The sequence below is a fragment of the Pezoporus wallicus genome, unplaced genomic scaffold (genome assembly GCF_028554395.1).
Source record: "Pezoporus wallicus isolate ANWC-B61680 ecotype Strahan unplaced genomic scaffold, APGP_CSIRO_Pwel_v1 contig_2871, whole genome shotgun sequence".
NCBI lineage: Eukaryota > Metazoa > Chordata > Aves > Psittaciformes > Psittacidae > Pezoporus > Pezoporus wallicus.
In genome coordinates this window covers 5,003,696-5,018,926 of record NW_026640775.1, presented here as the reverse complement: position 1 = coordinate 5,018,926, position 15,231 = coordinate 5,003,696, and the positions used below count along the sequence as shown (strand labels likewise).

General features: G+C 38.5%; 1 protein-coding gene across 1 annotated transcript in view; it reads left to right on the top strand.

Moving 5' to 3' along the window:
* Window positions 1–9,177: 9,177 nt before the first annotated feature.
* Window positions 9,178–15,231, top strand: part of MYBPC1 (myosin binding protein C1) — a 76,911-nt gene continuing 70,857 nt past the window's right edge. Inside the window, exon 1 of the mRNA XM_057420604.1 lies at window positions 9,178–9,463. Within this exon, the coding sequence (XP_057276587.1) occupies window positions 9,439–9,463 (25 nt within the window). The 5' untranslated portion in view covers window positions 9,178–9,438. The remainder of the gene's footprint in view (window positions 9,464–15,231) is intronic.

Genomic DNA, 15,231 nt, shown 5'->3' with positions numbered 1-15,231 from the left:
TGGGCAGGGCCAAGGATGGACTGACACTGATCATTTTACTGCTTTTCAATCCACAGAACTTTTTTCCAATTTAGCATTTGAAACTAAAAAGTTTGTCATGCTTTTTTAGGTGCCAGTAGATGCCACACAGTCTTCCTGCTTATGCAGTTAATATGCCAGGAAAAAGTCCTGCGGAAGCAATCCCCCAGTGGTTATTGAACTCTTCATAAGAAAGCAGTGGTGGCATGGTGTACAAATGCTGTTCAGCTCGTTTCGGCTTCTCATGTGTTTGTATTGTTATGGTTCCAGACTGCTAATACCCTAAGCCTCAGGCTCTAACTTGAGCAGGAAGGGTTTATTTTTGGAAGAAGAATTTTTCCCATAGATGAGTGCCTGCAATACCAACTTCTTTTCTTTTTTTTTTTTTTATAAACCATACAATAAAATTTAAGATAAACTGAAAAGATTATACCCAAAACATCATTCTACCACTGAGAAAGAATATCCAGAACACAGACTGTAAATTCTGTACAGTGAGATGCACTGTACTGCCAACAGCATGTCTAGGAGGTGGTGGTGGAGAAGAGATGGAGCTGAGTGATTCGTGTATACACAGACAAAAGATTTTGGCTGACATGCAATTCTGAAGTTGCACAGCCACTGCAAGGGTGAAAAGCCAAACTGGGCCAATCTGCTGTGGCCACTCAGGGAGAATCTGCACAAGCCCTAGGATTTGGCACATATGAGGCAGCTGCTTGAAGTAGCCTGTAGAAGAGAGGAGGAGGACATAAGAGGGCTCACTTTTGGGCATCAAATATATTGTTGTACTTATGAGCCTAAAAATCTCTCATTAATGTCTGTGAAAGGTGCATCGAGCAGGGCGCTCTGATATCTACACTGGAGCACTGACATGTTGGCTGATCATTGTAAAGGGTATCACCATTAAAATCCAACATATGAGACACGTTATCCTAAACTTCACTCCTGTATTGCCGCCTAAAACCCATTTGATAAGGTCTTAGTTCAGCTCCCTAAACATATGTGTCTAGTTGTCCTGGGTTCAGCAGTAGCAGTCAGGACACTAGTGCCACCAGAAGCACCTGCAGTTACTTAGTCGCATGGAAAAGATGGGTTTAACTACAGATTTTCTGATGGCCTACATGTTCTGCAGGGGAAATGGGAGGCCATGGCAGATACCAGTGGGGACTCTAAAATGGCTGTGTGATCATGTTAAAGTAACTGAACTGAGCCTGATGACTGCATGGCTGGGAAAGACAAGTTCAGATGCAGAAGCTGGCATTGCACTCACTAAAAGTTAAGCGCAAGGGGTGTCACCCCCAGAGCAAAAATAAGTGTCTGTTTTGAACTTTGTATGTGCAAGCCAGTGAAAAGTGAAATATATCCCCTTGGGATTTCTCTTCTAGGGTTCGCAGATCCAGAAAGCAGCATATGCCTAAGACTAGGAGCCAAGGGAAAGACTAAAAGCCGTATCTTAGGAGTCCTGTTCTTCCACCAAATACCTCAGATGGCTCTTCAAATCTCATGACTTGTCTCTAATGCTTTATATATAACATATTCTTTCTAGCCTATTTTCACGAGGCTGTTTGTGAAGTTTAATTAATGCAGCAAGTCCTTATTAACTGATTTTTACAGTCTTTTTTCTTTAGTCTTACCTCTTCATGTAACTTTCTGAGTTACAGCCTATCTTTAAAAATATCATTCTGGATGTTCTCCAAAAATCTCAAGTCAGAATCTTCTACATACGGGATTTTCCCCAAGAAAATCTCCTCCTTACTCATATAAAAAAAATCACTAATATCCAGCTCAGTGCTGTCTTGGTGCCCTCATTTCTTAGTGAGAAGGTGCAGACTTCCACCAAAGAGGAGATTCAGAGCTAATTACTGCAGGTTTGCTGTGTGCACCCAGTGGATGGTGCTCCCTTTTCAGTTATGCTCCCTGCAGCCCATGTTCTCTCTCCTCAATCAGTGGGACCCCCCAGTGCTTCACTGAAGGTTGAAAGGAATTTGGGCTTTTTTCAAATTGAAAAAAAAAAGGAATAAAGATTTCAATAAACCAAGGAAAAATCTGTCTCCATGCAACAGACGTTTTTGGAATTGAGAGATCAACAAGCAGTACTTCATATGTACCTCAATTATCTTCCAGAATATGAAGCGGATGTCTATTAACTGCAGATCTCAGATACAACAAGGGTATAATTTCCTGTTAAACCTAACACTATGTGTGTGTAGGTTGCAGCTAAGAGGGACAGTCCCACTCCCCTGCCTGTAGCTGTGTGCTCCCTTTGCCTCATATCTAGCCATCACAGGGCTGCTAGAGAGTATTGCTTCAGCTAGCAAACCCAGCAGAAATAAAGTACCTCCTGCTTAAATGAGCAGGATTCGCTCAGATAAGCAAGCTGAACTGAACTCATCCTGCATAGTCACCAGATCCAGCACAAAGAGCAAGACCTTCTGTCCAAGGGTGCAGGAAGAGAGAAAGGAGGAGAGAGTGGGCCCATCCTGACAGCAGCAGTCTGCAGTGGCACTGGATTATGGTATTATACTATTATTATACCATTAATATGTCAAACAAATTAGCCCACTGTATTATGCTGTTATAATTATACTGCAGTTATGTTAAGAGCAAGTGATTTAACAGATAAAAGGAAATACGAGCCCCAGAACTTGATACCTTTTATTTCATCTATTCATATGCAGCAGTAATTTTTAGGCACTGTAAGTAGTAATAATATAGCATACGAGCAACTGAGATTGAGGCTCTGTTGTGTAAACAGGCACTAAAGCACACTCCATAGAATTTCTGAGGAAAGAAAGAAGGTATGATGATGGCTATAGGGTAAAAGAATGGATTATCATCCCCACTTTACAAAGATAGAACTGAGGTATGTCTCAGTTAAGGAAGCTGCTTGTGATGACTTGTATGACCTCCTTTGGCTATCTGGGAATTGAATTCATTTCTGTTAAATACCTTCAAAGAGTGATTATTATATAGCTAGAGTGACCTTAGATGGTGGCAGTCTGAGTGGGAACAGCCCCTTTGGCAACATTTACAGGCTATCAAATAGTTACAGTGAATTTTAAAGTTTTATTTTTATCCTCTTCATGGTTGAGACTTGAATGTTTTTCTCTGAATGCTAATGAATTCTGACACTTGGATTTACATCATTCATTCTAAATTGTTAAAATATTTACCTACCTCTGTGAAGTATTAAAATTTGTGAGACTGTATTATTTAAAATTCTAAAGGAGAACAAGTAAAGATTTTTAATATCATTGCATGTCTGCTTTTGCTTGGAGGCATGCAACCATTTTAACATAGAATATCAGTATTGTATGAGCGCTAATTACAAACTCTGCCTCTGCTATTGGAATAATTCTAAAATTGTGTTGGAAATGTGAATCCAGGTTGCTTGGAATCCTCTGTGTTATCATTTCCCATAATGCATCTTTGAATACAAGAGGTACCTGCAGAATTTTGACACTGGAACATGATAATTGTAACCAGTAGGGAAGCAGACTCAGAAAAAAATAATTTGGGAAAATCTGTGCTATTGCCGGGATAGTGCTGTATTTCAGGAATTTCCAGGGTTAAATTCCAGGGCAAGTTTTCGAAATTCTGCAGACTTGTAATAAGACAGATGAAATGTAGCAAAAATTATTTAAAATTAATCAAATTAGTTCAAAAGTTAAATGCTATATTTATGTCAGAAAACACAAAAATTGCAATTCTGAGATAGAACCTGGATCAGAGATCTAGATTTACAATGGTGAAGGGTTCTTTTGCTCATCCCAAGCCTCACTGGCCAGTGATGGGAGATGCCATTCCAGCATGATACACTATAATCTGCTGGGGCAAATCACATACTTACTCTGGAAGAGGAAATGTCTCTCCTCTTCTGCCTAGAGGGTCCTCTTTCGAATTTCCTCTTACAAGGAGAGTGAAATAAGCTCTGGCTCTGGTCAGTGGCAAAATTCTGATCACTTTGCTTTCTTTTCTGGCTGATCCAGCCAAGCAGTCAGCAGAAAGAAGCTGCTCTCCCTCTTTCTGCCTTTTTGCCTGCTGCTCTGAGCTAGGGACTAGCTCTTGACTTCGGTGCTGAGTGCCTCAGTGTGCTGGAATTTACTGTCAGAAAGGAAACACTTTGATTGCTATAGGACACCATGGGGCATGTGTTGCTTACACAGTAATGTCACCCTTTGGGTCATTGTAAGGCAGAAGGTAAAGCTGACAAGCGGTGTTTATCTGTCAATGACATCTTGTACATGCCTTGAAGTGTCTCCAAGCTGACTCCCTTGGGAAAAAAATGCAGTCTAGGCTTTAAAGTCTAATCTTCCGTTGTCTTGCTACATGTCGTAAGACCCCATTTGTGGATGCTACATCTATACAAAAAGTATTTCTCATCACTTCTCAATCAAGGTCATGTCTCATTTACCTGGCAGGAAAACAGCGCGTGACAGAGTAGGAAAGTCTTTTTTTTCCTGGCAGGTCTGCAGTGCAAGGCTGTGATTAAACTGATCTGGCCAGGTAAATGCAGGTGTCTTCCACCAACACTAATATATTCAGGAAAATCGTTAAACAAAAAGGACTACCTTCACAAATTAGATGGGGACTTAAGAAGTAACAGATACTCCGAGATGCAGCCTTCTTCCAAGCTGCAGTAATTCCCTCTCTTGCAAAAATAGAAGTTGTGCATTTTTTGGTTGTAATTTTTTAGTCTTCCACCAGCCAGTATGGTAGAAATTGAAATAATTGACTTGTTATTTTTATTGAAAGAAAAGAAAAAAGTGCTCTGTGGTTTATCAGTGATATCAAAATAAGTAAGTTAACCAAAATCTATAAAATTCTATTGTAAATAGAGTATGTGGCAAAGTCAAAATTTGAGCACAAAATCACATCACCATGATGTGATTCTACTGTTGACATGAGAACAGGATTTTCAGGCCTTGTGCCTATTGGGAGGGCACTTGGAACTTGAATGAGGCTTGGGCGATATCAAACCTCATTCCAGAGTCCTTCTGGAGAAATGTGTTTATGGGTTCCTCCTGACAGGAAGGAAGACTCCATCTGCTGCTGTTTCTCATCCTCCATCCTTGGGCTCAATAAATAACTGTTTCCCAGAGGCTCCAAAGCTCCAAATATTAAAACTGGTGAAAAATGTATTTCTGTTATGTAACATTTAAAAACTTGGGAATCTTTATTAGCACAAAACTAAGATGATGTTTATATTTTAATGAAAACACATAGACACACCAGCATTTTGGATGTTATTTCCAGATGTTCTCCTGTTTAGACTAGGAATCTTTTCCCATTCTCATCTAAACTGATTGTTTCCACCCAGCATTCTTATTTCTCTTGATCAGGTTTTCTCGATACCAGTAAAACCTTTTAGTGGAAAATTTTTAAATTGAATCATAGAATATTTCTAGTTGAAATGGACCCATCAGGATCATAAAGTCCAGCTCCCTGATCTTCACAGGATTACCTAAAACCAAATTATACCACTAAAGACGTAGTTTGGTTAACTAGTTTAAAGATTTGTCTCTGATGTCTTTGGGGAATGTCTTGATCCTTTGGCTTTGCGACAAGACAAAGATTTTTTTGCGACAAGACAAACAGAGAGTTACTAGAATAGAGACTGAAGTAAGTTAGAGAGTTCAGTCCTAGGAATAGCAGCAAATATGAAGTTATGGATGCAGATCTAGCAGCTGCAAGAGCAAATAAGGGCTTTGGATATTTCACCAAGGGAATTTATTAAAAACAGATGAGAGAAAATGATTTAATTATCTGACGCCTTGGTTAGCTGCTGTTTGGAAACTGCTCAAGGAGCTGAACAGAGTTAAAATAGGATACTCATGTTCTGGAAAGAGACCATGGATGATTAATTGGGGCAGCCATGGAAGGGGAAGGCTCAAAAAGCCTAGCGTATTTGGCTCCTGAGGTGGCTGAGGGCTTACAGTGGTACACAGTCATACTGGAACAAGGATAAATTTTGGTCAGAAGACATTTGCTTTATGGAAGGGCAAAATACGAGGTCACAAGCCAACTTACTGAAGGAGGATATAAGGTGGGATATTTCCATACAGAGACTTGAGGCAGCCTGTGCAAACTACTTTTAGCAATTGTGTAGGTTAATGAAAGGATGACACAGGCTCTAGTTCTATCTATTGAGGCACAGGAGGTGGGCTAGAAAGGTGGAACTCAGCTCTTTCCACCTCATGATTTCTGTGAAGGGTCTGGCTCAATCGTTTGATAAGTAGGCTGGTGATTGAGTGAGAAGGTGGTTCCTGGCTCTTTCACTTGCACAGGAGTTGTGTGTTCAGCACAGAGGAGCTAAATGTTTCCTCTTCTGACTCAGGTCCTTCACAAGATGAGTTGCAATAAAATCAGCTGAGTGACTGACACATACAGGGAAGCAGGCAAGTTTGGTGAGTACCATGCAGTCTGCAAATGTGGAGAAGTATAAGAAGGCAAGCTCTGAATGACATCTATCCGATAGCACCAAAATACAAATAAGTGCTATAGCACAAGCAAGATGGGGTCAACATTGTGGCAGCATTTGTGCAGGAAGAAAAATAAACTGAAATGACTAGGTTGACTTGGATTGGAATATGAAGTATCTGCAGGTGCTTAAGGCATAGACTCATCGGGGAAGTAGACAGCAATAAATAAAATATGGCTTCCTTTCTTAGGAATTAAACAGCTTTCCTTGTCATTGATAGTATTAAGGTACACTGAGTTATCACAGTCTAAATCTACCCCAGTGGCATCTTCTATAATACTATTAAAAATTACATTACAGGGAAGTTGCGAGACTGGAATTTTTTTATCAAAGACAATGTAAAATTAAATGCAATGAATTATACAAGTATAATGTAAGGTTATGAAAGAGTGAAAGGATGAGAAAATTTTCAGATGGTTGTTACCCCACAATTTCAATTTATTTCACGCAGTTGAAGAGCCTTTTTCTTGCACTCTCACTGGCCTTTACAAAAGGGAGACCTCTAGAAGCACATATATTTTCATATGCTGTAAAGGCATAGTATTTAATTTTTTCTTCCCATAACCTATATTCTTCCCTTGCTGCCTAACAGAGGTTATAGATCCAATTTAGTTTTTCTATCTATGTCTATACCTGTCAATAAACAAGGGCTAGGGCATGGGTTCAGGTGTGATCTTGTGGTTATCCACACTGAGGGATGGTAAGCATGCTCTCTGGTACCATTTTGGCTCAGGACAGCAAGCACTTTCCAACCTATGCCTACGCATAGCTCAGGCACATGCCAGCAACCATTTCCTGGGTATGTTTTGGCTGCAGTCTCCAGGTTCTGGGGCAGAGAAGGAGTTCTGTTGTGCAGATGAGAACCACAAACTTTCACAGGGCCTCTGGGCCAGTGAGTCGTCTCAGTACTCATTAATTTATTAGTACAAAGACAGTCTATGAATTAGATTGTCCTCTTGAATATCCTTCTTCCTTTTCCTGTAGAGGAAGCCCTTTAAGGCTGTAACAATAAACACTGGTCTCCAATACTTTCTGACTGTGAGATTGAGATGGAGGTCCTCTTTCACGCATCCAGTGCTCGACTGTGTAATTGTATTTAATCCTGTTTGTATTAACAGGAATCTCCAGACATGTAGTTCTCAGCACCTCTTGGCATATGATGGGTGAAATGCAATGCAAACTGTCTTCACATCTTAAAAGGGGCTACTAAGGAAACACTATGCTGAAGAGAATCAGCAGTTGCTCTTCATCCCACTCTGGTTCCAGCCATCACAGTCTTTGGTTCCCAGATGTAAGTAGAAGAAAGGAGAACAAGAAAAAATGATGTCTGCAATGTTGTTAAGTCTGTCCATGCACCAGCTCCCCAGTACCATCATGGATACACAGAGGGACAAAATCCTGTTACTTATTTAGGATAGTGCTCTATTTGCTTTCCAAGGACAGGAATTCTTTCAGTGATATAAGGAGGTTACCTAGTTAGTGATATGTAACAAAAGAGGAAAACCGTTTTAATATCCCTTGTTTAGGTTCTTGTAGACAGGGATCTTGCTTTTCTCTGTATTTTATAGGCACACGGATCAGTCAAATAATAACGTACCACAATGAGTAGAGCAGAAAAAGAAGATGACATTCTGGCCTCTTATAAAAAGTACTTAAATGTCTGTCCCTTAAAAGATGTCTGTAAAATGGTTAAATAGAAAACAATAGAGTCCATTAGCTACAGGATATACAGGCACATTAACACTATTCCGTCTCTAACTCCTATTCAAAAACATAAAATATATTTTTCATGACATTTGGGTGCATTTAGACACTGAGAAATCTGTCTGGTAGCCAAATTCATATCGATATGTGATTATGATATGAACAGGTGTTTTAATAGAGTGAAATCCTTGAGGAATACTTCATCTATTGCACTAATCACTAGAGTTTTGTCTCAAAATCCTAAAAAGGCATAAAAAGTACCTCCTGATTAACTTGTCCTGCATTACTATTGCCTACCTATTCATAGTGTAAGTAGGAGTTTAAGAGGGCAGCCCAGTGGCTTAGTTTAGTGGCTTGGGGTGTGTGCTACAGATAGGATTTCCATTCCTTCTGTCTGGTTTCCTGGTTTGGCAAAGGCAAGGAGTGTTGCATCTCCTGGGTGACTGGAAAAGAGAATATCTCATCTCTCAGCAGTGAACTCTCCAGTTAATGAGGTAGCAATTCTGAAAGAAACACTATAGTCTTTACCAAAGCCAAAATGGGGATGGCTACGAGGAAAGAACCCAAGAAAGTGTAGCAGATGTAAACAGAATGGAGAGATCGAGAATCTCTACTGCTCCAAACAGAAACACAATAATCTTTTTTTTCTTCATTAACACTGCAAAATACTCCTCATTCCATCTGTGCATACCACTTTCTCTTAAAGGAAGGAAATGAAGTTTCACAGCAGACATATTATCTCTGCTTATTTGTCCCTTTTATGTTATTTTAAAAGGTGTAAACTTATACAGGTAGTTCCTATAAGTTCTGCAGGCAGGAAGGGCTCTTTAACAGCGTGGCAGTCACTTTTTTAAACTCCATCTACGTGTGTATGCATGTCTGCATGTTACAGAGAGAGACGGGAGAGCAAGCGGTGTGGCTGAATTTAGAAAGTTATAGATGTTCTCATCAGCCCCATGCAATGCAGAGATTCCTTCCAAAAGCCAAGGGAGCAGAGGCAGCAGACAACAGATGTAAGAGGGGTTCCCATATCTGTCAGTTTTCAAAGTGTTTGCATTGAAAAGAGAGGAGGTGCCATGTTGATTGATATTTCAGTCGCAGTATATAAAGCAGAGGAATTCTTCTTACCCTCTGGTTGTCATACTGATCTGCATACTCTCTCAGCTGGTCTTGGGGCTACTACTTACTGCATCTGAAAGACTGAAATTCACTGGGAATAAAGAATTCTTGTAACAATGCCGGAACCCACCAAGAAAGATGGTAAGTATAGCAAATATTACCTGAATGTTTCTTAATTACAGGAATTATGAATACACACACACAAAACACCTTTCAGACTGCATTTCAGCAACAAATAATATCTAAGAGTAATAGTTGTGTAACATCATAATGTCATTACAGATCACTGATCCTTTAAACTAAAACATTACTTTTGGGTAGAGGTGTAGCATGACACTGTTTCAGCCTCCAACTATTTTAGGCAATAAAAAATGGCTTTGCAGAGATATTTAGAAATTACTTGATTTGGCAAATGCTGTGTTCACTTTTTAAAGACTGCAGGGTTTTCATAGTGCTATTACTGATTTCTCTATAGCTGTCTAGATTCCGGAAATAAGGGAATAAGCATTTCTTTTGGTTTAAAAAGTCAGCATGTTGATATGTTTTTCATTAAGTTTTATAAGTTATTGAGTAGAAAGGATGGTCATAAAACAGGTTTAAGGTTCTGATTAAAATATGTTCTATAAGTCTAATGCATAAGTGTAGAATGTAGTTTTTCTGTACAGGTCAAACTGGAATAATACTCTTTGCCACACTACAGAAATTATTATTTCATGTTTCAGAAGGATAGTTAAAGACAGTAATACTGTCTTTCATGGTACTATTAAGTTTATAGCAAAGAAACTGAGTATATAGTCTGCTAGTGAGACAGAATTGTCCATTGGAGGCTGCTCAAACAGGAATAAAATTTTCAGGGTCTATTAATTCATAGCTTTTTAAAGGTAGCATTTATTTTTCACTAGTTTGAAAATTTAAGCTAAAGAAGCTTCTTATAGTTACATATTTCTACAGCCCTTCTTTTATTTTTCTTTCAAATTTAGACATTTTAGTATGAATTTTTGATGATTACATTCAACATTGACAATATACATAGATTCTACAAAGCCATACATGTGCAAACTGTATGAGCTTTGCAACTGTTGGCAAACAGACAGGTTCCCTAACGCATTCTCAGAGGAAAACCTGAGTTTAATCTTAAAGATAACCTGTGGAAAGTATAGATGTCATTAAATAGTGTTTATTTCCCATCAGTTCTGAAAGATCTGATAGGTGCATGTGTGTAGTTTGAATGAGTACATTTGATTTAACACTGATCTATCAATAGCATTTGCTTTATTTTAGAAGTCTTTTAAAATATTTTGTGAAAGGCAAGAGAAAAGTAGCTGTCAATCAGGAGCATTAGGCAGTTCCAGCACCTTATTGAGTTGGGGGATATATGAAAACTAAACTTTTTGGACAATTGAGTGTCAAGCAAGTTGTGTTGACAGACCAACGTGATCATTTTACCTTACCAGCCCTCCTTAGTGCTCGAGGACAATGATGGATGAAGTATCCTTCTTAAAATAGCTACACCAAGTGCATGTATTAATACAAGAGCCTAATCCTCTATATCAAATCTAGAGCCAAGCCCCTTCTAGAGTGTCTTATTTGTAATTCAAATGATTTACACATGTATTAAGTGTCCTTTTTATTTGATCTGTTAGTTGACTGAATATTACACAGTTTAATCAGAATGCATTCTGTGGCTGCCAACTTCAAAAAAAGAAAAAAAAAAAAAGCCTAAAGTATTCCTGCACTTTCAAAAGATGCACACTTTGGAGGAAATTTGTTAGGATGGTCACGTTTCTAAAGGATATTATTCCATTTAAGACTAGATTGTTTCAAAGATGTTCTTACGATGCAGTGGTTACAAATGCAGCTCTGTGGTTGTGTTACAAAATAAGTTTAGCAACCCTGAAAAACATTATATTGACAGTAGAATAAATGTGATTTTTGATGAGTCAATATTCAGGAACATTAAAAATATTGAAACCTTCTGTCCTGATAGAGTGGGGGTTCACAAGCAGTAATGAGCTCTGGAAAAGTGATACACACAAGCTGGTCATTCCTCGTTGCACCCAGCTTGTTTGGAGTTAGTAGATCAGGGTGATAATAAGTTCATCTTGTACTTAAGATGTTAGCTGCTTCTTAAAGATTTTTCAAGAACTCACCTAAATTGGTAGTGGTACTTTATAGTAAGTGCAAGTACTTACTATATTAGTGGCAGGAGTATTCTGTATCAATAATAGTACAATACCATTTCTACTGTTCATACTAACTCTACCATTATGTCCATCAAATGCCTATTCTCAAGGTAATTTCCTAGGTAAGAAGGATAGAAGGTAACTGATTAATGGTGAACTTCGGACTGACTACATTCTGGAAGTTATCACTGGGAAGACTCTAAGAAACCTTTGGCAGACTATAATAACAAGCAGACAGAGGCTAAAGGCTTCTCCATTATAGGGGCACCTAGATAGTATTCTTCTGACATTTCCAAAAGGAGTAACCTATATGAATGATCCCATGCTCCTTATTCTCATAGGTCCTGCCAGTTAAAAACAGCACTCAAGAGCAAGCAGCTGAGAAATCAGAAGAGGACTAACGCTTGAATGTTAAGAAAATCTCAGCTTTGCAATTTTTATCACAGCCGTGTCTGAATTGCATAGTGAGATTTTTCAGAAGCAGTGCTGTAGGAAGCTCCGAGGTCTTTTTTCAGGCCAAATGCTCTTTGAGCTATTTTAAGATTATTAGATTACCAAAGCGAGACATTTCCTGCCTTGATGAGAGTGTAGCCTCACAGTGCACTTTTAACAAATAGGATCACCAAATTAAACACACCATTCAGCTTAGAGAGGATTACCGGAGCACTTCAGCCTTGTGAAATTTCTTACTGTAGAAACAGGCTTGTAGAAAATGACTAATGATATAAGGTCTTTGCTGTAGTGTTAAAATGTTGAAGTCCTATGTATTAATCAGCTGTGGCTTCTTTGGAGTATACGGTCATGCCATTTTAAGGTTGTTTTTTCTTAGCCTGTTCAAAATTGCAAAAGGTGAAGTTTACATCAATGGATTAACTGATCCCAGCGGATTACTAGGATAGGACTGTGATGCCAAAGAAAGACCTTTACCAGTGCATTTAAATTTAACAGCCTTTGGTTTTCCTAGTGACTAATAAAATAACCCTCCTTCATATAACTACTTCCTGTGATTTATCATAATCACTTAGTCAATCTTTCCTCTCCCCCCTTTCCTTTAACCAATATTCATAATAAGAGCTGTCCATTAATTAGGTGCCCTCTTAAACTGTCACAGAACATGGTATTTGGATATGCTTTTGTAAAACTGCCAAGTCTCCCAAGAGCAATGGTTTCAAACTGTGGGCATCATCCCACAGGGACAGGTGCAAGTCAGTCTCCAGTAGGCAGCTCTGTAAATTTGCCTCATTTATTCTCCCCAATCTAGGAAATAACTCATGGCCGCGAGTTAAGTGACCATTCCAGTTTCTATGCCAAAGCATTTATCAACTGTCTGCCAACTTTGTTTTCTAAGGGTTTGCAGGATTTGTGTGAATACTGCCTACAGTATCCACATATTGGCAGAGATTCAAAATTAAAGATCACTGTGTCTACTTTAGGCAGTATTTCAGTAAAGCTTTTTTCTATCTATAAACAGCATAGATTTCAAAGTTGTAAAGAAAACTATGTGCATGTATTGTCGATTAGAAGAACAATCTCTAAAACATGAAGCAATTTGTGAAAGGAGGTAAAGAGGCGTATCAGTAGTGACTGCTTTGGAGATATGGTAATGCTGTTCTTTTTGAAGAAGCGCAGTTGAAACAGCCTTTACTTCTACTGGCTTTTAAACATGACTGGTTTTGTTTTATTGAATGATTCTTCTATAATTATATTTTTATTGTAGGTATAATATTTAAAACAATACCACAATCTGGTGTATCAATATAATAGGCACGGTCAAACAAGTGAGGTAGTCATGCAAATCATAGACATATAGAGCAGCATTCCAGTGGGAAATCAATCTCAGTATTAAGGCTGGATAAGAGTTAACTAAAGTCAGATTTCCTTTCATATCCTATTTTCAAGGCCAGACCATTTTTCAGAGGTGAAAAATAAGTTAAAAGGAAATTCTGCTTCACTCTAGGAATTTGGCTTGTGTTAAAATTAACACTGCTGATGGAAAGTTTTCCTAAAAAATTCAAGAACCCAGCATGTGAACATCACATAACATTGCTTAGTGCTTTCCCTGCAGAAGGCTGGACCTGTATAATTGTTTTATGATGGCACCAAACAGGGTAGTGCAGCTGCTGCTGCCCTTGCTGCAGAGATACATGCTTCAGTGAGGCAAAAGAAAGCATACGGACATCCATCTTCTGCCACCATCATCGCCCCTCTGCAGGACTGACTGTAAAATGCATTCCCATTATTTCTAACTACCTTCAGTCCTGGAGCCAAATCACACTCAAAGTCAGGCCCATACATATCATTTATAAGTGCTGTATTGAAGTCACAGGTAAATGGGGTTTTGCGGATGAGGGAAAGAGGAAACCCTAACCTCTCATCTTATTTTCCTTCTCAATTCTTTAGAAAGTTTCTCTTCATCACCTGTAGCTAATAAATTTAAAGCCTTCACAAATGGGAAGCAAACTTACGCCTAACTGTTGTAATTAGATCTGCAAGAGTGGGCTGTGTTTCCACCCTGAGCCCCACAGAGCACTGTCCTCCTGCACAGATCTTGTTGCACCCTGGGAATTGAGTTGTTCTTAGACTGTCTTTGCCCTCCCATTCCTAATTTCCAAGTGTTGCTTCCACACTTCCTTCTGAGATACCAGAGCATCTCAGATTTATTCTTTGGTCTTCTGCCTCCACTACTCCTAGGTTTAAGACTACTTTTCCAGTCAGATTAATCTGATTAAGAAAACCCTATATTGGCAAAGAAAAATCCCCAAACTGGATATATTTTTGAGGTTTTATGTTTTGCTTTATTATCGTGTAAATTGAAGGAAATGCATTGATTTTTTTCTTTTCTTATACAATGCATTGATTTTATGTTAATGCTAGTGTGTGAGGACAATACAAGATTGATCTGGTTTACTGTTGTATTTACATGAGCTTAAAAGCTCATTCACCCTGTGCAAAACACAATGCATCTATGCACAGGAAAAGTATTTAATATTGTTACACTAAAATAAAAAATAAAATAATAAAAAAAATAAAAAAAAAAAAACAAAACAAACATTTAATTTAGGAGGAAAGGAGGGAACAGTCTCTCAGCAGACCAGAGAGTGCTTTGTACTTGGCAAAACTGAAATTAGCAAATGCTGCCTTTGTGCCTCCCTGTGCTGCACCTGTTGGGAAGATAAATAAAGGACTGCCCAGTTCTTTCCCCTCATACCTCCTAAATATATCACTTTAAGAGAGCTTGAAAGAAAGAACAGTACCCTTCAGTTCCATGAAAAACTGGATGAGTTTCTTTATATTAGTTTCAGGGTTCTACCAAACAAGATGGCAAGTTCCACAGTCACATAACAAAAAAAAAATAACAGAGAGACTTCAGTTATCAAAACTGTAGTAGCTGCCACAACAAGCATTAACAGTCCTTGGAATATATGTTCTACAACACATTTCATGTTTCATAATGGGACATTCAGAGGGTTCCTTGAAGTGGAAAAGCAAATTAAGTTTGAAAATAAATTATCTGGGGAAATTTCCCTTGGGGTAGGAACAAGTACCAGACTCATCAATCAGTGAAAATGCAGAGAACCCACTAACTTAGAGGTCGTAACTTAATAATTGCTCTAGAGTGAGGAAAAAAAATCTTGTTATTATCCAGACATTAATGTGACTTTACACGGAATGTAGAAATCTGTAAATAAATGAAAAAACAATGGATAGAATAATTAACTTCAGTTG